The sequence below is a fragment of the Papaver somniferum genome, chromosome 2, assembly GCF_003573695.1.
Source record: "Papaver somniferum cultivar HN1 chromosome 2, ASM357369v1, whole genome shotgun sequence".
Taxonomy (NCBI): domain Eukaryota; kingdom Viridiplantae; phylum Streptophyta; class Magnoliopsida; order Ranunculales; family Papaveraceae; genus Papaver; species Papaver somniferum.
In genome coordinates this window covers 16,040,503-16,066,738 of record NC_039359.1, presented here as the reverse complement: position 1 = coordinate 16,066,738, position 26,236 = coordinate 16,040,503, and the positions used below count along the sequence as shown (strand labels likewise).

The 26,236-nt window shown below is 35.2% G+C and overlaps 1 protein-coding gene and 1 long non-coding RNA gene across 2 annotated transcripts; one reads left to right on the top strand and one right to left on the bottom strand.

The window, feature by feature from the left end:
* Nucleotides 1-15,419: 15,419 nt before the first annotated feature.
* Nucleotides 15,420-16,114, bottom strand: LOC113352996. Its single transcript, XR_003361023.1, has 2 exons — nt 15,859-16,114; nt 15,420-15,734 (listed from the first exon to the last, which is right to left on the bottom strand). It is a non-coding gene; the product is annotated as an uncharacterized LOC113352996 (long non-coding RNA).
* A 4,849-nt stretch (nt 16,115-20,963) lies between these two features.
* On the top strand, nt 20,964-22,524 carry LOC113350682. Its single transcript, XM_026594814.1, has 4 exons — nt 20,964-21,484; nt 21,565-21,900; nt 21,986-22,082; nt 22,171-22,524. The coding sequence occupies exons 1-4, from the start codon at nt 20,964-20,966 to the stop codon at nt 22,522-22,524; spliced, it is 1,308 nt and encodes a 435-aa protein (XP_026450599.1).
* The last annotated feature ends 3,712 nt before the right edge of the window (nt 22,525-26,236 follow it).

Here is a 26,236-nt window from a genome sequence, read left to right as displayed (position 1 = left end):
CAATTATATCATGTGCCCAGGATGGAATGTTCTCTGAACTTGAACCCGTGTGATCAAGATTTGTCATGTGACAAGTCTCTAAAATCTCTTGTTCACGATATTTTATATGTCCTCTTAAGGTATCCATTCCTTGTTGGAAATGTTTTTCTAAACACCCGTTTAGATATACCTCTCGACATGTTACTGTAATAAGTTGTTCAATAAGGATCTTATTCCTTATATGTGAATGTTCTATCGATCGATTGAGAATTTCACACTCAGTAGTCTTTTGATGAACTTCATTGCACAAGGCCAATTTTTGTTCCATATAATCTGTTAGATTATTTTAAAGACTTAGTGTTTCTCGCATTCCTTCACAGACTCTTACATTTAATCGAAAAATAAGTTCTATTACATCATCTAGGCTGTCAATGGTTTTCCCTTTCTCCGAGTAGGTGTCGATATGTTTGAAAAACCTTACTGACATTTTACGAAATTCGGATCTTGGGTATACTAGTGATTCTAATCTCTTTTCACATTCTGTAAAAGAACATTTTTCACTAGGAATTGGACTCGGATCCAAAACATGTTTCTTAAGTTTCGCATTCATCCTTTTCTGATCAGGACCCTGATCGCAATCAAGTTATTAGTCATACACTTTTTCTTTGATTTTCGAAAAGACTTATGAGACCAAATTCCATTGATTTTCCGCGAGATCTTATTCTCATTATCTTGACATACGTTAACTGAACCATCCTTTGAATTCATTCTTATAGGTTGGATGGCACCAAACACAGATTGTTAGATTTTTTCATGTTTTCCTGCTCTGATACCAATTGAAAAGACGAGGGTACCCAAATATACCTTAATCTAAAACTTTTCCTACCTATAAGTCCTTTCTCCGAAAGTGATTGTCTATGGACTGAGTCGAGACAATGCAATTAATCGGTTCACACTTCGTGTGATCGTATATGGATCGAGATCGAGACAATACAACAACGAAGTATGTTTACTTGATAAAAAGGTTCGGACTTAACCAAACACAATGGGATCACTTATCCAGTAAATAGGAATTAACGTTTTGTATAAATTATTTTAATTATAATAAAACAATTATAATGCGTAAATATAAAGTAAATGACACAACAAGATTTTGTTAACAAGGAAACCTCAAATGCAGGAAAACCCCGAAACCTTGTCCAGAATTGAATACTCTCAGGATTAAGCAACTATACAAAATAACCTAACTTCATATAGTTGAGACCAAGCAACTAAACCTATAGTTCACCTAGTTCCGTCTGTATTCCCATGTCTCCAACTTATGAATAATTCATGTACTTGGAACAATTCCTTTGGTTCGTATTCCAAACAGTAAAGGAACAACAAATCTGTTTGGTATCAACTCTCTTCAACCAAGTGATATGAGTCGGACAAAGGATCTTCTGTTTATCTTAACATAAACTCATTCGTCTGGTCCTTAGATCTATCTTATGTTCAATTACCGAAGTAATCGTTAAGATTTTGCAAACAATACTCTTAATCCAAAGAATTGTGTTGATGCCGATCTACTCAACTAATCAATCCAATTCTATCACAAAGATAAAACCGATTATAGTTGGATCCTCTTTTTACTGAAACAAGTATTGTGCACACCAAAGATTATGAACCCCAAATCAGAAATCTTCAATATCTTATTTGTCTTCAAATCTTCTTAGATCTTCAATAAATACATGCACACAACAACTTGAATCTCTTATGATCAATCACGTACAGAACTGAGTCTGTTAACAATGGATTTTCACAAGATCGTCTTTAGATCTACAAACAGTCTAAAGATCCCTGTCGAAACTCTGAACTAGTTTGAGTGAATTTTATATCATAAGAGAAGATCCTCAAGCATAAACGAACTAGGTGCAATCAAAGTTCAACCACTGTTAGTCAATCAAATCAATCGAAAACAAAAGATAAACCTAAATTATCTAGTTTCCCACCAATGGTACTAATAGAGCTTCAATCCCAAAGAATCATTTAAGACGAGCGACCGTAAGAGATTTCGCCTAATTAGGTTACTCTCCTCTCCGAATAGGAGGCTTCACTAGTAGCATCACAACAAGACGTAGTTTGATGTTACGAAGGATTAGTTTGGTAGGAATGCAAACTTCAATATTTATAGACTAGGAAATTTGGACACCAAGGAATTTCCAAAACCAAAAATTATTCTCAAGATATTCATTAAGGCACAAATTAGGTTTCCATAATTTCTGGAAATGCTCGGTTCAAAAATAATGATCGAAATCTCTTGGAAAATCTCTAATTAGTAAATGCACATTATAATTCTTATTTTTCTAAAAATAAAATTAATAACCTTAATTAGAAGATTCTTAACTTATTTATGTTTCGATCCTAGGATTCTCTTCCGTTAGCTATTAGGGAAATAACTTTGAACATTTAAAGATTAACATTCACAGCACGTGTTCAAAGTATGTCGACATCCTTACTTTGTAAGTCCTCTTTCATACTTACAACTTTAAAACCGATTTGCCACACTTCTAAACAAGTTTAGAATTGGTTCATCTGACTTTCAAGAACTATGCGATTGATCAAAGAATATTCACTCACAAATCATGGGTTTAATGGTTCTACCAAAACAAGTTTCGGTTCTACTTCCATGTGAGTACTGTGCTTAGTCACACTAGCTTTCAAAAATTCGGTTGACTAGGTACTAGGATCGGTTCCCCACATATATTTGGTATCTAACTTGTACTTGTTTCACATGTCCATAGGATCGGTTCCCCTTAGCCTAAAAACGTGTTGCACATATCCATAGGATCGGTTCCCCTTTCTGCTATAAACTTACTGCACCTCATACAAGGATCGATTCCCCTTTGTGATGTACTGCACCTCTTACTAGGATCGGTTCCCCTTTACCCAGATTTGGGTAGAAATAAAATCACAAACTCGATCATACCATCTCAAGTGATTACTTAAGATCGGTTTCACTAATAAAAGTCATACCAATATATAAGTCAGGCCTTTGTGAATAGTTTTACCAAGAACACAAACAAGTTATGAATGGTTATATTAATCACACATATTGGTTGTTCACAATATATGCAATGAATAACAATACCAATAACACCTGGAGATTTCCTTTTCGATTCACAAACCAAGTTCATGAATTTATTTCCTTAGAACACATGTAAAACATTGTTCCCTAGGATGAAATCCTCACCTCATAACCATACATAATCACAATAGCATTTAGACGATTATGTCGATGTCTTATCTACAAAGTTTAATGGTTAAGCAATAAACCTCGTATTGTATTCCTTAATACTATGTCCATCTAGAGTTCAATCATGATTCGTAGTTTTGTTTTCAACACGACTTGAAAGATACGTTAGGGAATGAAACATTTCAAGTCAAATATCACTAACCTCAAGTGGAAGGATGATGTTGTCATTGTAGCTCATTGCTTCTTCACATCTTCAAGTCTTCGCAATACTTGTAATGTCTCATATCTTAACACTTTCAAGCTAACCTATACGAAGTTGATTCTAGTACATAATCAAGCGACTCTTAACATGAGTTATTATTCACTAAAACATGACAACCAAACTTGACATACCAACGCTTGGTGGGTTCAATCGAGCTATGCTCTCACACTACTCCTCTTTCTTCTCCCTCTGTTACATACTTACACGCCTCCACCACCTTCTTCCTCTCTTTTTTTCCATCCCTCCCTCTGTTTTGGCTATGATCCTTTTTCTCCTTAAATCCATATGATAACATTTCATATCCTTCCCATCTTTATTTTTGTTAAGGCATCACTCTATGAAAACAAAACCATAGATATTTTTTTGTCTTGTTTTATTAGCTACCCTTTATATGATTAGGAATTTATATTTTGATTGATTGTTCTTAAATTTAATTAGTTGAAAAATTCAACGATCTGATTTGATCAACAAAGGTGACATATACTACTTACTAGAAGAACAAATTCGAATGTCCCAGACTCAGTAACTGGAAATTAGTCTTCAAGACACTCAAAATTACACTAATACCCCCTATATATAGCTGGTGTTTTTAAATAAAATGAAACAAGGGTAAAATTGGAAATCGATTTTTGCAGCTTCACTTGGTACAATAAGGGTAGTTGGCTTTAGATAATACAAGATAAATGTACAGTTTGCTTGTGTGTTGATTTACCTGATAAAAATGGTACTCATTGTATATATTCGGGTTTGTGAGGTAATTTTTAAAAATACAAGAACGCACCGCAGGTGCTTTGCACGTGCTATAACCTATCTGAATCCATTTTAGCAGTAGATTTTACTTCTATTCCCCTTAACCTAAACCCATAGCAGTGCTACTCCTCTTTCTTCTCCCTCTGTTACATACTTACACGCCTCCACCACCTTCTTCCTCTTTTTTTTTTCTTCCCTCCATCCGTTTTGGCTATGATCTTTTTTCTCTTTAAATCCATATGATAACATTTCATCTACTTCCCATCTTTATCTTTGTTAATGTATCACTCAATGAAAACAAAACCATAGATATTTTTTTTCTCTTGTTTTATTAGCTACCCTTTATCTGATTAGGAATTTATATTTTGATTGATTGTTCTTAAAATTATTTAGATGAAAATTCAACGATCTGATTTGATCAACAAAGGTGATATATACTACTTATTAGAAGAACAAATTCGAATGTCCTAGATTCAGTAACTGGAAATTAGTCTTAAAGATACTCAAAATAACACTAATACCTCTTATATATATTTAGCTGGTGTTTTTTAAATAAAAATGAAGCAAGAGTAAAATTGGAAATCGATTTTTGCAGCTTCACTTGCTATAGTAAAGGTAGTTGGCTTCATATAATAAAATAAATATTTAGTTTGCAGGAGACCATTAGTGGGAAGGACAGCATATGTGCTAAAGAAAAAACAAGTCACTTTTTCGATTCAATCATGGGTCCTTCAACTAGAGTCCCACGAGCTTCATTCTCTCGATATATTTGTTGGTCGAGAAGTATTCCCAATATCCCATTACCTTCCGTCCACTAATTTTATGAGGTACCTTATCATATGAGTCTGAAAAATATTGCTTAAATTTCAGGGTAGTTATTATTCTTAGAAAGACTTAAAACTATTGCTTAAATTCCAGGGTCCTTAGAGTCTAAAAAATACTCGAGAGCTTCTTATAGAGTCTGGTCACACATCTAATTCAAGAGAATGCTATCATCAAATTCATCTAAGGAATCACTAAACAAAGTGTCGTGCCAATGATCCTGAACTAGATCTTGAACTAAAGTGATAATCATATTTACTTCTTTTAAACCATCGATCTCAGAAAGTTGTCTAACATTAAAGACATTTAGTTCAGTAGTCATATTACCAAAGGCTATGTTCATAAGTCCGTTTCCACAGTTGATTACGGCATTAAATGTGACTAAAAATGGGCGACCTAAAATCGTCAGTATCTGAGCACTTTAGTTCTGAACAGGCTGGGTATCTAGGACAACTAAATCCACTAGATAAATAAATTTGTCAACCTCAATCAAAGCATCATATATGACACCACGTGGGACTTTGACACATCTATTAGCTAATTGCATTGTCATTTTGGTTGGTTTTAACTTACCACGACCTAACTGGTTATACATATGGTACGGGAGTAAGTTAACATTAGATTCTAAGTCAAGCAATCTAACCAAATGATTGTTGATCACACAAGATATAGTAGAGCATCTAGGGTCTTTATACTTAGGGGATGTATGGTTCAAAAGGATTGAACTTACCTGGCCAGCTAAATAGGCTTTCTTATGGACATTAAACTTACGCTTTCGTGTAAAAAGATCTTTAAGAAACTTGGGAAAAACATGCATTTTCCTAACAACAGGATGTTAATGTTCACCTACTTAAATGTTTCCATTAGGGTTTGGATCCTCATGTTGAAAAGACACTCAAAATAATTAAACTAATAGTGTATTTTAATTGTTAATAAAATATACTACTAATTTTCAAGTTCACTTCAAAATAATTCTAATATTTCTTATTTGCATCAGGGGTGTGCATGTTCCGGTACGAGCCGATCTTCACCTCATCCGCATCGGATTTCAAATTTGGCATCAAAATCCAGCATCCAATTGACGTAAGAATGAACTGATTGGATACAAATAATTGAATGGATTTTTTTAATGATCATCTTTCGGGTAAAACTATAAAATCTTTATTGGTTTTTGTGATTATTGAACAAACATCTAAGTCCATCATGGACAGGAGATGAGAAATCATTGACTGGAGCTTTCTCTTCTGGTGGAAATGTTACATAAGGTAAATAAATGAAGTTATTATTCATTCAAATGTGTGCTTGAGAAAATATTAGAATGAGCTTCGTCAACATTGTAATGCAAAAAAGCGACACTTCATCTACCTCTAACTTCTATTATAAAATTGTAAATAATCGTTTTTAATAGGTTTTTTAACTACTCTTTTAAATCATCATGTCAATCTATCTCAATTTAACGGGTTTGAATGTTTAATGGATTTTCGTGGTTTCACCCGGTACCAATCTGTAATCCATTGAATTTCAAAAAAATTATCAATATCCAGCCCACTATCGAACATCTCTGGAGCCCACCCACAGAAGTACAGTTGGCTGGGTCGAAACCGCGGATTTTGGACAAAATGCTCACCCCAAATTTGCATATTCTCCATAAAAATGTGCATAGTCCCACAGAAAAAGTTGTTATTTCTTCAAGTTAGGGGTGAGCATGGGCCGTTATGGACCGGTTTTTACCTCATCTGCATCCAATCCAATTAATTACGGATTTCAAATTTGGCATCCGCATCCAATCCAACATCCAACGGATTTGCATCCAATAGATGCACAGATGAACGGACTGGGTACGGATAATCCAATGGATTTGTTTTAATTAAAATTTATGATGAAAAAATAAAACCAACATAATAGAACCTACACATTTTATATATGTATATAAATATAAAAGTGTTATGAATAACACTCCAAGCAGACACCTTAAGAATTCCTCAACTATCTATATGTTTTATAAAAACTATATAAATATCCCTAATCTAACGGTTATGGATTTCCAACAAAATTTCAAGGTTGCATCCGGACCTAATCCATAGTCCGTTGGATTCCAAAAATCCCATCCGCATCCAACCCATTAGTGAACGGTTCGGGCATTCATCCCAAAAATGCGGTTGGTCCCGGTTAAATACGCGGATTGCGGGCCAAATGCTCACATCTACTTCAAGTACGTGAAGATCAAAGCCCATTTAAAACAAAGACTATCCCTCTCCTGGCCCAAAACAAAGATCAAGGCCCATTTAAAAGTTGTTATTTTCACTGAACCATAATATTGGGCATACCAAAATCTTTCAAGGCATACTGAATGAAGACAAAAAAGGTTGTTGAATAGCAAAATCAGATAACCCCTTAACCCAAATTTTTTTTAATGGCAAATCTGCCCTTTACGTATTAGTGTTAATAATCTTGATTAGTGATTAAATATTTTGTTTAGTGATTAAGATAATTTTCAGAATTATAAGAGTTTTTTAGATGAAAAATTTGAGGAAAAAAAATCAAAGTTTTGGTTTGGTTAAGAAGGAGAGAAAGAGAAGGAGAAAGTGAGAAAATTCTAATTCTTGATTCAATGGAGGATGAGGAGGGTCATCATTCATCTAAAAAACCTAGGAAAATACACATCAACTACAACAATGATCCAGAAATGGCTAATTTCTTAGATTATGAGAATGATTTTACACCCACTCAAACTCAAGCTCAAACTCAAACACAAACTCAAGATGATGATTTTTAAGAGCCAAATCCTGATGATGAATACATTGATGAGGAACCCAATTCTTCTAATGCACAGGTACACTTATATCCTATACTTAATCTCACTTCTATAGCTCTCAATTATCAAAAGTTAGGTTTTTTGAATCATGGTTCGGCGAAACAGGTTGAGGTTCGTCTCACATCTATGAGCCGAATCTACCATTGATGAATGGTTCGGCTTACTGAATCTGTTTACTGCATGCGCCGAACCTATAATTTCCAATTCCAACCCTTTTGCTAGACACTAGTTGGGTTATATGAAAGTTTCATAGTAAGCCGAACAACATCCTGAATAGCCCGGAATAGAATCATTACTAATTCGGCTTACATATCCAAAATCGTATGTGCCGAACATAATTTTTTAATTTCTGGGTTGAAATATTGTTACTGGTTCGGCACATATGGAGAATATCGTATCAGCCGAAATCTATTATGTTCAAGGTTCGGCACATAATTTGATTATAATATGAGCCGAACATAAATTTGTAAATTTTTGGGTTAAAATATTGTTCGAGGTTCGGCACATATTGAGGATATCGTATAAGCCGAAACCTCTTATGTCCAAGGTTCGGCACATAATATGATTATCTTCTGAGCCGAACATAAATTTGTAAATTTTTGGGTTAAAATATTGTTCGAGGTTTGGCACATATTGAGGATATCGTACAAGCCGAAACTTCTTATGTCCAAGGTTCGGCACATAATATGATTATCTTCTGAGCCGAACATTAATTTTTAATTTTAGGGTTAAAATATTGTTTGTGGTTCGGCACATATTGAGGATATCGTACAAGCCGAAACCTCTAAATGTTTATAGTTCGGCACATAATGTGATTATCGAATGCGCCGAACCTTGTTATTATATTCCGTTTCTAGTGGTTAACCTTGTGATATTCTTTGTAGATCGTGCTTGGACCCATGGAAAATCAACCTGATCCAGTAGACATAATTCACGAGGATACCAAGGATCACTTCCAAAATGATTTGGTATGTAAGAACCTTTTGCTTACCTTAATGTTGTCGGAATATTCCAAAGTTTTGCTTACTAATTACTTGTTTTGGAATGAACGTAGATATGGAAAACTAAACCAGAAGTTCTGGATTGGCTTGAGGAACACGCGATGAAGATAAATTGTGTACTAGTTAAAGGACAACAAAGCCGATGGGATCGGTTTGAAATGATTTGTGAGCGTAGTGGAACCGACGTTATCAAGGTTAAAAAGGGTACTGTATACGTTGGGAAGACCGGGAGAAAGAATAGGACGAAGACGAAGAAAAGAAATTGCCCTTTCAAGATCGTTTTCAACCTCAAGAATAAGTCCATGAACAAAGAAGATCAATATTGGATAATGAATAAAGATATGGATTGTCGTCATAACCACCCACGTCTCAAAGACCTTCATGGACATGCGAAAGTAGCGCGACTCAAACCCGACGAGATGCTAGAAGTGGATAAAATGACACGAGCACGTTTGCCACCTTCTAGGATTCTTAGCAAATTGAAGGCGGACAACAAAAATAACAAGTCGACTATGCAAACTATCTAGGAGATGAAGGAATATGTCCCGACCTCAAAAGAAATTCCTATGGGACAACATGATGTCGGTCATGTATCCTTTCACCCAAGAAAATATTTTGGAACCGGAGAAGAGTGACCCGAAAGGTAGGAAGAGTAAGAAAATGAATAATTTTCAAACTAGACAAGCCAACAAGGAACTATTGGCTACTAAAAGGAATCCATCCAGCGTTGAGTACCATGATGCAAGGTTTGAAAAGGCAAAGAAAGAAATTGAGAAGTTGATGAAGGAGGAAGAAGTCAAAGTTCCAAAAAAACGAGGTCGCCCGAGTATTCAAAAATCGGAAACAAGTAACAAAGAGGTGAATGATAATGATTGTCCGTCACAAGCTAAGTATAGTAAAGAGGATGTCAAGGGGAAGGCTAAGATGTATCCTTCACAAACTAAGATAAAGGAGAAAAGAACCGTACATGAAATTGGTAGGATGAGAGGACCCAAAAGAGATAAGTCCGGTAGGTATATGAGGCCTATAAATTTTATATACGATAACTACTTGGAAGATCTATCGCCAATAATTCATGAGCATATTATAGCAATGGACGACGTGCAAGGCGATGGAAATTGTGGTTATTACGTCACGGCGGAACAACTTGGTCCTTCTATGGAAGGGAATAATCCGGTGCCCCCTGAAAATGAAGTGAACTATATTCGGCAACGATTGTTACAAACCCTACGTAAAAACAAAGAATTCTATAAGACAATGATGAGAACAGGTCCAAGAAAAGATGCAGGGGTGGCAGCGGAGTACGTTGCATTCGAACGTCGTTTGCATGGGGATTTTATCATTACCGAAGAACATTAGATGTCAATGCCCATTTGTGGGTTTTTAATATCGGAGACATTCAATTGCGTCGTACATTGTTTCGCATGGACGGGTAGTAGCTTTACTTACGCGCCTCCAACAAAACCTTACAATGATGGTGTAAAGGATAGAAGACTTGTTCTTGTATTTGTTCAAAATTGTCATTTTATCGGCCTCAAACTTAGACCCGGTTTCCCATTACCACCCTTGATGAGTGCAGCCTTTTGGCCTAGTGCAAATTATGCGACGGAAATGGATCTTTGGAAATCTTTGCATGTGCAGCCTCCAAGTGGACAAGTAATTACGTTTTCAAGTGATGAGGATGAAGATGTTAAGAATGAGGTCAGTGAAGATGATGAGAAAGAGGTCAGTGAAGAGGATGAGATTCGTTTAGGATCTCCATAAAAAATCTTTCATTGATTTATATTCTTATTTCGTGTCAGATTCGGCTTATAAGAAGAATTCACTGAAAGCCGAACCTGACAACAAAAATATACCAGAGTTTTTTTTTTCAGATTCGGCTCATATTATTATTACACTGCAAGCCGAGTCTTGAAACTTTAAAAAACCAGAATTACTTTGCTAGGTTCGGCTTGTAGTATATTTCTGAAGAAATCCGAACCTTTCATGATTCATGAAAACAAGAATTATCATATCATTCCAAATAGACTTTTCAAATTCATAGAAATTATGGATTACATCCCTGCTACATAGTAGACTTGCAATTAATTTCTAATATCCTAAACGGGTAATGAGAAACCTTCTAAGAATGTGGTAGTGATCTTTGTATTTGAAATTCTTTCCCTTCCATCGTCGCCATTCCTCTAGAGCTCGAACTTCAATCTCAGAGTTTGTTTCACCTTTGAGTCGATATCGACTCACAATCCGAACTAAAGCTATGAAGTCCGAGACTTTTTCTTAATACTTATAATTCGGCAAAACAAGGACGCACTATCCCGGTTGTGAGGATTACCTGTTTCCGTGCTGAAGGCTTCATGAATTCTAACCAAGTAGTACATACTCATCAGACCATTTACTCGTCGTTCTTCACCCTTCTTTGGATAGTATGCTACATAATTAGTGCAAAGAGATAAATCTTCTTCTAGAGTAAACTTAGGAGTTGGGGGTGCCATTTTTTGAGCATATGTGGTTAAGAATATGAAAAAACATGTAGGTATATATATAATATAGTTTTACAACGGCTTTATCTTTCAAAAAAAAAGAGTCGTTCCTAGATTTTCGTGAAAAAAAGTAAAGATTCGGCTTATAGAAATTTTAGAACATAAGCCGAACCTATATAAGTAACGGCTATTTTTAAAAAAAAATTGAAAATTTTTACAGATTCGGCTCACCATATTGGTGAGATTTAAGCCGAACTATGTACTGGATTACACCAATAATGATTTTTAAGGCTCGGCTTATAACTCAAATTATAGAAAAAGCCGAACCTGAAGGACAAATGATTCGGCGCGTAACTAACATTAGAGGATAAGCCGAACTCTATAAATTCGGCGCATAACCGTTAAGCTATTCATTAAAACATGAAATTGAAGGTGTCCATAACTAAACCCAGCACAATTAAAAACAAAGTTGAGCACCTAAAAGCAAAGGTGTTTGCAACACCATAAAAGTGTACTTAAAACTTAAGAAAAACATTAAAAGGAAGTTGGAAACATAAAAGGACATTTAACCACGACCCCTCTTCTTAGTGGTAGGCTTTTGTCCGGGTTCCTCGGGTCCTTCTCCGTTGTTGATGATTGCATCCCACTTTTTGTAGAGGTAGTTTTGTTCTTCCACGGTCATTGGTGTTTTGGAATCAATTTTGTCCTTCATTTTTTTCAACATCTCCCTACCCGCGGCATTGGTCCTGACACAAGTATGAAAGTTATAAGACTAATTCGGCGCAAGTATGAATCATGTCTTGAAATTTTTATTAGCTTACACAGAGAGTGGATCGTCTCATACCACAAAATAATTATACGTCGATCCTAAATATTTGGCTCAAAACCTATATTGTCGAGTAAGCCGAACCCTGTATTCGGCTCACAACCGATATTGTCGAATAAGCCGAACCTATGATTATGAACTCAAACATGTATTCGGCGCAACATGATATCATATAAATAAGCCGATCCTACACACTTGTAAAATTTATGAAATTTTAACAATGATATTCGGCGCAGCCCTAATACTATCGAATAAGCCGAATCTAGACTTATGAATTGAAACATTTATTCGGCGCAAAACTAATACTACCATACAAGCCGATCCTACGCACATGCAAAAATTCTGAAATTCAAACAACATTTATTCGGCACAAAACTAATACTACCATACAAGCCGATCCTAAGCACATGCAAAATTTCTGAATTTCAAACAACATTTATTCGGCACAAAACTAATACTACCATACAAGCCGATCCTAAGCACATGCAAAATTTCTGAATTTCAAACAACATTTATTCGGCACAAAACTAATACTACCATACAAGCCGATCCTAAGCACATGCAAAATTTCTGAAATTCACAAAACATATTCGGCACAAAACTAATACTACCATACAAGCCGATCCTACGCACATGCAAAATTTCTGAAATTCACAAAACATATTCGGCACAAAACTAACACCATCGAATAAGCCGATCCTAAATATAAGTCTCTGTTTTACTAAGTTCGGCTCAAAACAGATTTCAGATATACGCCGAGCCGTTCATATGCACTTTCAGAGTTCAGTTTCAAGAACAGCTCGGCGCACATCTAACATTTGTTTTACGCCGAACCATACCCTGTAACTGCCGCAGAACACATGATTTTGACGAATTAAATCGACCAAAACAATCAAAAACATCAAATATGAGATGGGTTTGTAGAACTAACCTTCTTATTTTCATTTCCGGCGTTGGTTCTTTTTCAATCTCTTCTTCCGATTGATTTTGTGGTTGATTTTGAGTTTGTTCTTCACTCTCTAAATCTTCTTCTTCATGAATAGGTTGTTCAATCGATCGATTTGAACGAGATACTGCCTTACGACGATCCATTATATAGTTTCACAAATCGACAATTAAATTTCCGCGATGAAAAAAAAAGAAAGGGAAGGGTGGAGTTCGGCTGTGGAGAGGAAGAAAAAGAAGGTGAATGAAACTGATTTTAGGTGTAGTTGATTATAGGTTTTGTATTAGGGTTAGGGATAAATTAGTAGTAATTTAATGGATTTAAGGGCATATAGGTAATTGAACCACCCCATAGTGTACCCTTATAAGATCACCCAAGTTAGGACTAGTCCTTTGTATGCCTTGAAAGTTTTAGGCATGCCCAAAATTGATGTTCTTTTCACTGGCACATCACTTCTTCACCTCTAAAATGCCATCAAAAAAGCCGTTTTGAACTACGGAGTACAGAAAAGCCACAGAATAATTGACTGATGACCAATCTATATCTTTAGAGAAATTGATGATCCTCATGAGTCATGAGACAAAGTGTGCACCACTTCTTGAAACCATAGAAAATGAAAGAAATGAGAAAACACATAAAGTTGATCAGAGATTGTAGATAGGGGCAGGGTGGATGGGTATGTATCATTGAATATATCTCTCTTCTTTCTTGCTTTTGTTGTTTTGTTGATTAATAGTTTAACAACTCCTTTGCCAAGCTGCCTTTGGTTAGAAATTACTAATAATTATCCATTTTAAATGAGGGTTAGCCACCACTTATATTGACCAAACAATTTGTTTAGCTTTTTCTGATTAAATTAGTGAAAATAATTATCAATTAGAATGTAGTTACTCAACATTGACCACTGATGTTGTAAGTCAAGAAAGATCCTTTCATTTTACCTACCCTAAAAGTAAAGTCAATGGTAGTGCAATGGCATATTTTCAACTTCCTTCAAGTAGAATGTATCCATAGAATTTAAGTACATGTTTGAGAAAGCAATGGCAGCAGTGTCATCGAAGTAGTTTCAGGCTATGATGTATCAGACTTTTCGCGTCATTCTTTTTCATTTCATTTCATAGGCCAATCTTAGGCTGACACACACCACTCTTAGACCCTTTTGTTCATTTCGCATATAATTGGTTCACTCTTAGACGCTTTTGTTCATTAATTTTTGCATATCATGGAGCATTGGCAGAAACATTGAACATTACCAGAAATTATAGAAAGAGCTAAAAAAGGAGGCCATTGATGACGCCCAAATATAATGATCCATCCATGACAAGTTGGAAAATAGAAGCATATTCTTTTCTTTCTTTTTTTATTACTCCTTCCGTTTCTAAAAAATAGGCAGGTTTTTTTTTGAGTAAAAGGGAAGATTTATTAGATCAAAAGAACGCATAATTGCTCTTCTAGAGATGGATAAAGACAAAAGAAAAGGCTACAAATAAGATACAAAATTTTAAAAAAATGGCTCCCAATTATTGGAGATTGAACCGGCAAAGTTCAAGTTTACTCGTCTACCAGCTGCACTAGCCCAAGTTAAGATCAAGAATTTGACCTAGTTATCCAAGTCCGAGTGAATTCTTTTCGAAGACTCGATAGTTTCTTTGCGTCCAAAGTGTATACACAACTGTAACAGGAAATAAAAGCATGTTTGGAAGAAAAAAAATAAAAAATTTGTGAGGGATCGTACGTGATTTGGATCTTTAACCCCTAACATAATAAGAGATGAAAAATCAAGGTTATTTTCGGTTTGGCTAAGCCAGGGCCGGAGCCAAAACTTCATTTCAAGGGGAAGAATTATTTTAAATTCGGTTAGATGTTCGATTTTTTTTCGACGTCTCTGATTATTCATTGAATTGAGGACGCCATTGAAATGCTACTAAAACCATAAAATGTTTAAAAACCAACCATCTTATACTAATATAAATAAAATAGATATTTTTGGTAGGAAACCCCATAAATTACTTAGTTGTCCTCATTTTTTACATATTTACAGAAATGTCATTGTTTTAAAAATAAATTAAAACTTTTAAAAACTTAATGTCTTTCGAAATATAAACCAGATTTCTATAAAATTTATATATTTGAAAAACTCTTTCAATCTATAATACAAAACAGCATGGATTGATCCTTGGACGGAGGGATAACATTTTGAGAGACAAACATGTGATCCGACCAGCCCAGTCTCATCCTAGCAAAAGACATCTAGCGGTTGTAGTGTTTGTAACCCCCCATCTAGCCCTCTTAAGTAATTCCTCTTCAATTAAAACGACAGCCATTAAATGATAGCATTACAAACAATGTTACAATAACTTTCAACCATCTCTTAAAAAAATATTGCCAATCTTCGACAATTTGCAAAACAAACAATGTATTCTTTTTTAAAATAATAGGAATAATTTTAATTCTACTCAAGAAAGATTAAAAAATACAAAGCATAATTTCCATTGTACTCATTGAATAAATGGAACAATCGAGTAAGGTGAGGAAAGTTATGTGGAATGCAATACCTGGGGAGTTGCAATATGCAAAACCCAAAAAAATGGCAATCGAATAAGCCAACTTTAATCAACCTGCAAAACACAAATAATATTAGAGTTGCCATATGTAAAACCCAAAGAACACAGAACTTTAGAAAAATATATACTTAAAAAGGAAACGTTGCAGAAATATCTCTAGGAATAAAAATCTGCTCACTATCTCAATGAAGCTTGGAACTGGAAAGAGGAGGAATGGATGATCTTCATGTGGCGGGTTATGGACAAACGAGAAAGTTTCACATTTTCCGAAACCGATGGAAGATTGTTTTGTTGTTAGAATCTTCAAAAACATTTTTCAAAAACTCTCACATTTTTTGAAACCACTTTCTCATGTTGATCGATGAAGATGGTTTTGTTAGAATAATAACAATAAGAACAGTTCTCCAAATGAAGAGAGACTAAAAGTTTACGTTATTAAAAAGAGGAAGTAATTTCTATTCAGCCGTGCATAATAAATGGAGCTAATATTTAGGACATGCACAACTAAATAACGATTAAATCTGAAATGGGCTAATATTAGAAATACTTACCTAATTTTTACGAAGGAATTTTTGGTCTGTTTCAACTCCGCAAACGTTACATCATAAATGGGCTAATATTTGGGACATGCAGTACAAATTAAGGATTAAAGCTTACCGTTTTGAATAGGAATTTACCAATTTTTTTTGCATTTAATTCTTTCATTCCTATATTTACTTCCCTGATTATACTCCCACCATCATGAATACCCATTAATAGTGTAGAAAGTCCATACCATGCAACGACTGCTCCTATATTCTCCCATAATAAGTAGAGGAAAAAAACGTCCAAATATTCAAAAGTTACACTTAAACAATTGTTCAATGAGCGTGTATACAAATAGAGGAATGTATTTCTTCAACCATACCCATCCACTCTTCACACATTTTCCACTCATTCACTTATTCCTAACTTATTTTATTGGTGAAATTTTTAGCTTAAAAATATCAACATGTCAAACATGATTAGCTGCATCCACACGAAAAGCGTTACCCAAACGTGTTTGCTTCCTTTTCGAGAATGCATGATTGCGATGAAAACAAACCTTAGGTGCTCAAGTTTCGCATTGCAAGAAAATGAGAAGAGATCGATTTCATGGCGACCAACGAAGTCACTACTATGGATTTACTCATGATTGACGAAAACGTGAGTATATTGCTATTGTGATTCGAATGAAACTAATGTTTTTTTAATACAATAAAATATTAGTCATGCATTCTAATCAATATTTACATCCTACACAGGGAGATACCATGCACGACATCGTCCCTAAGAAATTGATATGGAAGTTCGGGCCATTGCTCCACGAGGGAGGGATTTATACACTCGCCAAGTTCAACACCACAACGGAGAAATCCAGGTTTCGTCCATCGAAGAATGATCATCGGTTATTCTTCAAATGGGATACCGAGGCTGGCTGTTTTTTGAGAGATACCGAAGGCATTCCCATGCATGCCTTTTCCTTTGTTGAATTTGATGACTTGGAGTCTAGAATAAATAATATCTACCTTACGGGTACTCATTGTTTTTTCCTTTTGGCCATACTCTTACCAAACGTATTGTTGTTTGTTGTATTTGTATTCGTTCTTTCCTTTTAGCCTAATTTTGATTCGATATTTTTTCACAAATGTTGTTGGAGTACTAACAAGTTTGACCAACATCCATATTTTGAAGAAACCAAATGGCCTAGAATCCCCCATGCTTGACCTTCCCATGTTACGGCACGGGTTATTCTAGTTACCTACGTAACGAGTACAAATAAGAATAGTAAACTTTTGTTTTATGCAAAAAATTTAATTGCTCTCAAATTTAGTATTGTTGATGAGTAAAATTCAAGCATGTGCATCACACATTTGTCCTTACTAGTGGTATATTATGATGGTACTTTCTTTTTTTAATCTTACCTCCATAAATCCATTAGTATCGCTATCTTAATAAAAAGGGAATTAGTCATTTCTATCCCAAATTTGTGGGCCGATATACATTCGTGACCCGTTTTTTCAAAACTTATAAAACTTCCCTGCCGTTTAAAGTTACCGGTCAAAGGTGGTTGAGAAGTGGGGACTAGCTGAGCTGTCAGTTGAAGGTACAGGTGTTGTGCGGGTGTTAATATCTAGTAAATGAAAAAAAAAACGCATACAACCTTCCTTCTTTGTTTCAACTCTATCGAGTATGTGAAGATCAGAAGAAAGATTTTGTTGTTAGAGAAGATGGTGGGAGAGCAGAGAGAACAATCTGATTTGAGAAGATTACAAGCATGAATTTAGGATATATCCCAAACTAATTCAACTGATGTATCCTTATCAAGAAATTTCGCGCCACAAATTGGTTAGGGTTTCTCTCAGATTTTTGTTACTCTATCAGTATATAAAGAACCAAGATCTAATTTTGTTTTCTATGCCTAAACCAGTTGATAGAGGGAATTTTCTAGTGAAAACCTAAGTAATTTCTAGCGTGTAATTTCTGTCTTTTTGAAGAAATGGGGAAGAAGATAATTGTTGATGAAGGATTAATGAACAAGAACACTGCCGCAACTCCAAGAAGGTATATTTTCACGAACTTAACTCTGTTTCTCTTCTTTGTTGTTATGAAATTTGGGTTTTTTGTTTAGTATAGGGTTTCAATTTAAGGATTTTCAAATCGATTTGAAAATTAGGGTTTTCCAATTTATGAATTTTTGCAATTAGGTCTGTATAGTTGGTTATGAGTTGTTCCTGAAATGGTATATATTCTGTTGTTGAACATGATATGTGTTTTGCTACTGAAATGGTCTATTAATGGTACTTTGTGGGTATGTTATCAGTCTGAAATTGTCATTAGGTTCGCAAAAATTATTTTGTCAGGTTTGAGAACATCTGTTTTATTAGCCTGCTTGTTGTATGTGAATTGTGGTTTTACTAGTTCGATCAAAAATAGTCTTTAAAGAATCCATCTAATTTTATGAAAGGTTTAAAGATGATTTTGATTAGAAAGTTATATTCTTATATTTGTGTGGTTGTAGTAGAAGGGGTTTCTGAGATTACATCTCATTAATGAGTTCCTGAAATTGAATCTTCTTTTTGTTATCATTTTGTCTCTAGATTTATGGGTGTTTCTGAGATTATTACTTAGAGCATTATTCAAGTGTTTAAGAATTACGAGATTGGTTTTTATTCAAGTGTTTTACAAGCACTTTCACCAAAATTTTTGCAGTGGTCTAGCCAGGGTCTCTTAAACTAGTATTGACTGATACTTACGAGATTGAGAAAGTTGACTGATCATATATGCTATACGCATTTTCTGCTGAAGTTTTGCGTTCAGGCACTTGTGTATCTGTTTTGTTTAGTTATTTTAGCATTTTTGTTTATGAATTTTATTGTACATATCTGTTATAACTTAATAACTTATTATGAAAATTCTCTTGCAGTCACATGGAACCTGATTCTGGACATATAGTTACAAATAGTTGGAAACATGCCCAAGCAAATAACAGGTTAGATGTCTCTTCTGTCATGTTCTGTTAGTCAAGATGATATGCTTTTATTTAGTTAGTAAACTGATTAGTTTCAATGTATTGACGTTAACTTTTAGAGAGATATGCCTACCCCTCATGATTCTATTACCATTTTTCATGATTTTAATGATATTTTGTCGTGTTAAACCATGCTTTACCTAATTCTTAGAACCTGTTGTCAAAGTGATCATATTATGTTCTAAAATTCGTTTTTTTAGCATATGATGAATATCTGATAGTGGTAATGCGAGTTTGCACCTATATCGGAGTTTGCTGGTAATGTGTGTAGCACTTCATATCAATGACCGGCATGTTCACATTTGAACAAAGATTTCTGTGGTGTGTTGGCTTGTAGTTTTATTTTGTTTCGTACTTTCATCTTGATCACTTTGCTGTGTTACTGTTTAATGCTTCAGATAAAAAGTATCTTTCTTAGCTAATAATTGCTTTGGTGCATATATTTTTGTTTAATTTGTTAGATGGCTAGGCAGTTAAAATCTAGCACACTGTGAGCTGCTATTTAGTTTTCCTCTTACCACAGTTTAGTTTCTTTCCTATTGTGTATGTGCCTATGCTTAATGTCTCCCTCTGTTTCATCTTCCTACATTTATAATTAGTCTTTTGTCTAAGCATAATCAAAAGAGAGATTACTTCCATGATACAGTATATTCTTTTCACTGGCCCTGTTATTGGTCTATTGCTTACAGTTTGATTGTTTGTCTGCTAGTGTGATAATATGATGTATGTTGGTGATATATTTTTTTTTAGCATATGATGAATATCTTTTAGTGATAATGCTCTTTTGTTATGTAACAGGGATTCAACACCTCAGAAAGGGCCAAGGGTAACTTTATCTCACAGGAAAAGCCCGAGGTTGATTGAAAAAGCTAAAAAGACAGTTGGTGTTAATTTAGCAAAGATGGTTCTGGATTTTGAGACCCATGTTGAGGAGCCGACACAGGCTAGTAGTCAGGGGATTGTGAATCTAGATGATGATTCACTAGGTACTGAATTCTGGAAATCAGCCGCGGATAAAGTAGATGTTGTTGAAGAAGCTGTCAATGCGACTAAGGAATCAGTGTTGCACCTTCAGAATCTTAATGCAGATGATTGTCATCCGGAAGACCAACCATGGAGCCAACCACTCATATACAGTGAGGGTGAAGATGATGCAGATTGGAAGGAGTTTTTACACAATTTTAGTATGAAAAGTAGTGCTGGTAAGGATAGTGAGGAAGACGATGAAGGTAATGTTCATATTTTGAAATTTTAGAAATCATCGATTATGTTATGTTTACAATTTGATATTAATGTGTATTTGTATATGCCTCTGAACATGTAGATGATCATTATGACCAGTTGCTGGAGACGAATGATGAAGTTGAAGGTAGTGTTGGTTTCTCTTTTAAAATTGGTTTTTTTAATGATATAATGATACCCGATGTGTTAATTACTTTTTCCTTGTTGATTGTCATGACTTGCAGTTGTCAAAGAAGTTAAGGAACCACTGATTTATTTTGAGATTGAAAAGGGTAAAGGGAAGGAAATTGCTAATGGATCGGAAGATGATTATGGTCCTGAAATGGTTGGTAGGCCATTACCTAATCATGAAGTTAGAGTGGTTGATAATGAGTGACATTGGTTTGATGACAGTGATTTTGAAGATTTCCTTGTTGCTGCTGATTCATTGGATAATGAGTTATTCCCTGAACCAGAAAATGAAATACAAGTTGTAGTTGATGACAGAATTGATGAGGGGATGGAATTTCCAGACAAGACCGCTTTTAAGAAACATCTCAGAAAATACTGTGTATCTACTAGGACAGAATGCAGGTTTAGTAAGAGTGATAATATTAGAATCAAGGCTGTGTGAAGTCTTTGGAGAGCCAATTTTATGTTCTTGGTATATATCTGCAAGGAGGATTCCTGGTGAGGCGACTTGGAGCATAAGAGATTTCCACTTGCACCACACTTGTATTGGGGATCCTTATGGGAGGAATTCATGTGCAAATACAGAATTTGTAGCTCAACATGTGATCAACAATCTAAGGGAGTCACATGGAAAGAATGTACCTAAACCTTCTGAGATTGCTGCCGAGTTTTGGACAAGCCACAACACCTTGATCCCGTATCACGTTACATGGAAGGCTAGAAACAATGTGTTGGAGAGGATAAATGGAAGATTTGATGAGAGTTTTAGACTCATACCAAGTCTGTGTGAAATGATCAAAAGGACTAATCCCGAATCAATTGCTACTTTCACTTACGGAAGGTAATATTATTTCTTTAATTGTTCGTAAAATTGATTAGTTTGAGTTCTAGTTTTAAAACTTTCCTTGTTTCTTCGTGCAGAGACAATCGCTTTGAATCTGTAACCATATATTTTGATGCCCCAATGAGGGGTTTTATAAATGGTTGTAGAAATGTGGTTGGGCTGGATGGTTGTCACCTGAAGGGAAAGTATGGTGGATGTCTACTATCTGCCGCTGCTCTTGATGGGCAGAATGGATTGGTTCCTTTGGGTATCATGGTTTGTAGAAACGAGTGTGCGGAGAACTGGTTCTTGTTCTTGAATAATCTCAAGCATAGATTGGTTGATCATCCCGTTGAGCCAATCAACTTCATATCTGATAGACAGAAGGGTTTGAGAGACGCTGTCCAAAAGTTGTTCCCTACTTCACCACATAGGTTCTGCTTCAGGTTACAAACTAACCTCCAACCTGATCATTTTATTGTTACAAAATACATAAAGTATGTTCTATATTCATGGCAGACACATGTATGCAAACTTCAAAATGCACTACAATGGATCTAAACTACACACACTATTCTGGAATGCTGCTAGAGCTTATAAGCCTAAACACTTTCAGGTTTGTTTTAGTCCGTAAATGAAATGAGTGACATTTTTTATTCTTAGAAAGTAAAATTCTTGTAACACTAAATATGTTTCAAATGTAGGCACACATGGATAGTATGATGTCAGAGAATGTTAGTGCTTGTCAGTATTTGATGGGCGAGGATCCTAAAAGCTGGTGCAGGGCCTTTTTTGACCACAAGAGCGCTTGTGAACACTTGAGTAACAACTTTTCTGAAAGTTTCAATAACATGATAACCAACATTAGGGAGAAACCTGTCTGCAAGCTAGTTTTGATGTATGGACAGCTGGTGATGGGGCTGTTTTACAAGAGAAGAAATGCTTGTGTTGGATGGGATTCTGGGGATTTGGTTCCTACTGCCAAAAAATTATTGAAGAAGATGTTTAAGAAAACAGGGGAATATAAGGTAGAAGGAGCGGTTGCTGGCAAGCTTTAAAGTCACAAGCATACATAATACAATATTCACTGTTGACCTTGAGAAACATACTTGCAGCTGCATGCAATGGCAGCTGAGGGGTTTCCCCTGTCAACACGCAGTCTGTGCTCTGCAGCAAATCAGGCCCAATTGGGTTGAGTAAGTGTGCAGAACACATGTAGTTTTATCTATGATTCTTTCTTTATTACCAATATGTGAAATGTTAAACCTGTTTGTTTTTCTTGTGTGCATTTTTATAGGTATTGTGCCAGATACTACTCAGTGGATAACTACAGGACCACCTATGCCCCTGATATGGTGCCATTGGAAGGGCCTGAGGACTGGGATGAGGTTTTTTCCTAACTCTCAACTATTCATGTTTACTTGTCCTTAATTGGATCTGATTTATGGTGCACTATGAACTTAGACAACCTTTTACATTACATTATTAGGTTTACCTTAAATATCTGTGTGTATCTACTTAAAAGTACAATTGTGATACATGAATTCAAAGTACTCTGTGAAATATCTGAACTCAATTCTTCTCAATTCTTGTATGAACCCTGTACCTAGCTACTTAATGGATTTTAGTGTTTGGAAGCCGGATTCCAGACCCTGCAGTAACATATATAGTGTAGATATTTAGGATGTTTAATTTTTGCGGCGGCTAAGTAATAATTTTTAGTATTTTCATTCATTCTTTGTTTTTTTTTTTGCTATATCTATTACTTGGGAAGATTATTGTACACCTATTACTTACTAGGTTGTTGATCTCTTTATGCAATATTAACTTCCTTTGTTCTTCTCTTATACAGCCAAGAACAACTATTGTTCCTCCATTGCTCATTAGGAAACCAGGCCGGCCTAGGAAGAACAGAAGGAAGGCCTATAATGAGACCCTATCCGAGAAGAAAGTCAGGTGCTGCAGCAAATGCAAGCTGCCTGGTCACAACAAGACAACTTGTCCTGGTGGTGCAATTGGCTCTAATACAAAGAGAAATAGGTCTACATCTGAAGAAGGCGGACTGGCATTTGAATCCCAATCATCATCACAAGCTGGAGGTGCTGGTGGTTCTATGCCTGCAACGAAGAAGCCAATAAAAGCTACGACTCAGCAGTAGTGTTCACTGAAGATTTACTTGAAACTAGTTTTGGTTAGGATGTCTTTTGTTTGCTTTCAAGTGAGACCTATGAAACTTCCTGCATTTGCTCTGTTTATTTGGTTATGTTTTAGTTTAGCTTTTACTTTGTTTGGATATTAGCTACCTCCCAGAGATATTGTTTTTGGATGTTTTGAGCATTGGATCTTTGATTCAATGTTATCAATAAATGGTAGTATTAGTGTCATTAGCTTGCCTTGCTCTGTTTTTACGATTTTATGGTTCTTCTGTCTGGTTTCTAACAGGTGAACAAGACAAAGTTTTTCGATGAGATCTCCTGAAAAAACGAGGAAACACGTTTAAATGAAGGGTATATTGGGCATCTTAGGTCACCCTAAATCTGCCACATGTCAGTTAACACCAGTTAACTTGTAACTGGATGGAATCTTTGTAACGGGACTACTTTGTAAATTATCTAAAAAACGAAATTATTTTGTAAACAACTTTAGAAAATGGGACATATCTGTAAATGACCCTAATAAAAAGGCAAAAACCGATTAGTAGATATTTGCATAATTCATTTATAAAAATAAACAATACACTACCAATCAGATAATGTATACCGAGTAAAATAACATCTAATCAAATTATGTTATCCATCGAAATTCAAGAATGCATGCACAAATGTTGAGTTAGTGATACTAGAAATTCAAAAATGCACCCAAAAGTATTGATATAGTGATATTAAAAAAAAAAACCGGATAAACTTATTTATTTATTATCTTTTTTGTCTTCAATTGTCCAGTTTTGTCCTTATTATACTGTAAATTTTTCTTATACAAACAAACATTGAATTAATTAAACGATGTCGTGCATAATACAGTTCAACAATAAGTTAGGAAGGTCTCCTAATCCAACTATTTGATATATTCTCTGTACGATCATGTCTAGCTAATATATCAGCACACTTATTAGCTAATTTTTTTGTGTGTACATATGACCAACTTTCAAAATAAACTATAAGGAAAACTATATCTTTTACAATGCCTCTAAGGAACACAAACATCTCTTTCTTGGATGATTTTTATTAGACTTAGGTAGTCAGTTTCAATGATCAGCTTCTTGAATCCCAACTTCAAACCCACTTTAACGCTTAAACAACCCCTAAACTCTCTAGATGTTCTGATCCTAATGCTACCTTAAAGCTAGTGCATCTGCTGCCTAGGTGTGTACTTGAAAAATCCATGAATATTAGTCCATACCCTCCAACTTTAGTTAAATGACAAAATGAAACATCAATATTAAGTTTGACATGACTCCTGTTAGGTAGAAGCCATTAAGGGATCTCGGTAATTTCGACAATGCCATGCAACCGTGTTGGAGCTGTCATGGAGTTATGCATAAAATAGTCAAAGGCTTGGATGGTTTGTTGATGGGTCGAGATCTTGTTGTTGAGTACAACACATCATGATTACTTCCATAAAAACCAGCTAATAATACCCATCTTAGCTATCATGCTGCTATCAGGGCAGTGAAACCATGTTGGAATCCATTCCTAAGGATATGACCATTGAGCCATTTCAATTATTTACCATGCGCACTTAACCGGACTGTCCTTGCATAAGGGCATCCAGTAAGAATGCATGTGCATAGTAGTTGTTGCGCTACCCTTACACCTGCTACAAATAACGTCTTCTTGAGGTATTATTCTTTCGAGTCTCTCATGTGAGGGAATGATATCCTTTACACACTTACATATAAAGAGTTTAACTCTAGATTTAACACTTATTTTCAAGATTCCTCTCCAGATATTACTTGTGGAAGAATGATTTGACCATTATGATACTTCATATTGTTGTATAAAGCATGATACGTAGATTTTATGGTAAAACATCTTTTTTTTTGTCAGCGTCCGTATCATCCTATTCTCACTATTGAGTGAGATTCTCATATTTATGATCTTCTGTGCAATATCATGATCAAAAAAATTGTTAACCAGCTCTTGTTTCAAACACTTTCTTTCTTCATCAATTAGATCTGAAACATAAGTGTAAGAACTAGGATTGCTAGCATTGCAAGACGGAGAAGGAGGGATTTCGTCATGTAGTATCCATTTATCTCTCCAGGCGAGTATTTGCTTGTCGTTACCCACTGACCAGAAAATGAACTTCTTTATGAATTCAAACTCCGAACTAATACTCTTCTAAGACCAAGTAGAGTATTCCTTTTCAGAATCATAAAGAAGATTATGTTTTTTTAAAGTATTTAGCTCTAAGAGGCCCACCCACATATTGTCTTTAATAATACAAAGTCTTCATGCTGATTTTACGAGAATTGCATAGTTGAAACATCTTAAATCTCTAAAATTTAATCCATCATCTTCAATTGACTTACATACACTAGACCATGCAGTGAGATAAAAACCTTTTACATCAGGTTTGTTTCACCAGAACCGAAGTTGAATATAGTTCACCTCATTAATTGTATCTTCAAAGAGTTTAAATGAGGTCATCTAATATAACGATATGGAATTTAGCACATTCTTCACCATGATAGATCTGCCGACTTGGGGATGAGTTTTCCCCTCAACTTAGTTTCACCATATTATTGATAAGATTGTTGGAAGAAATCTT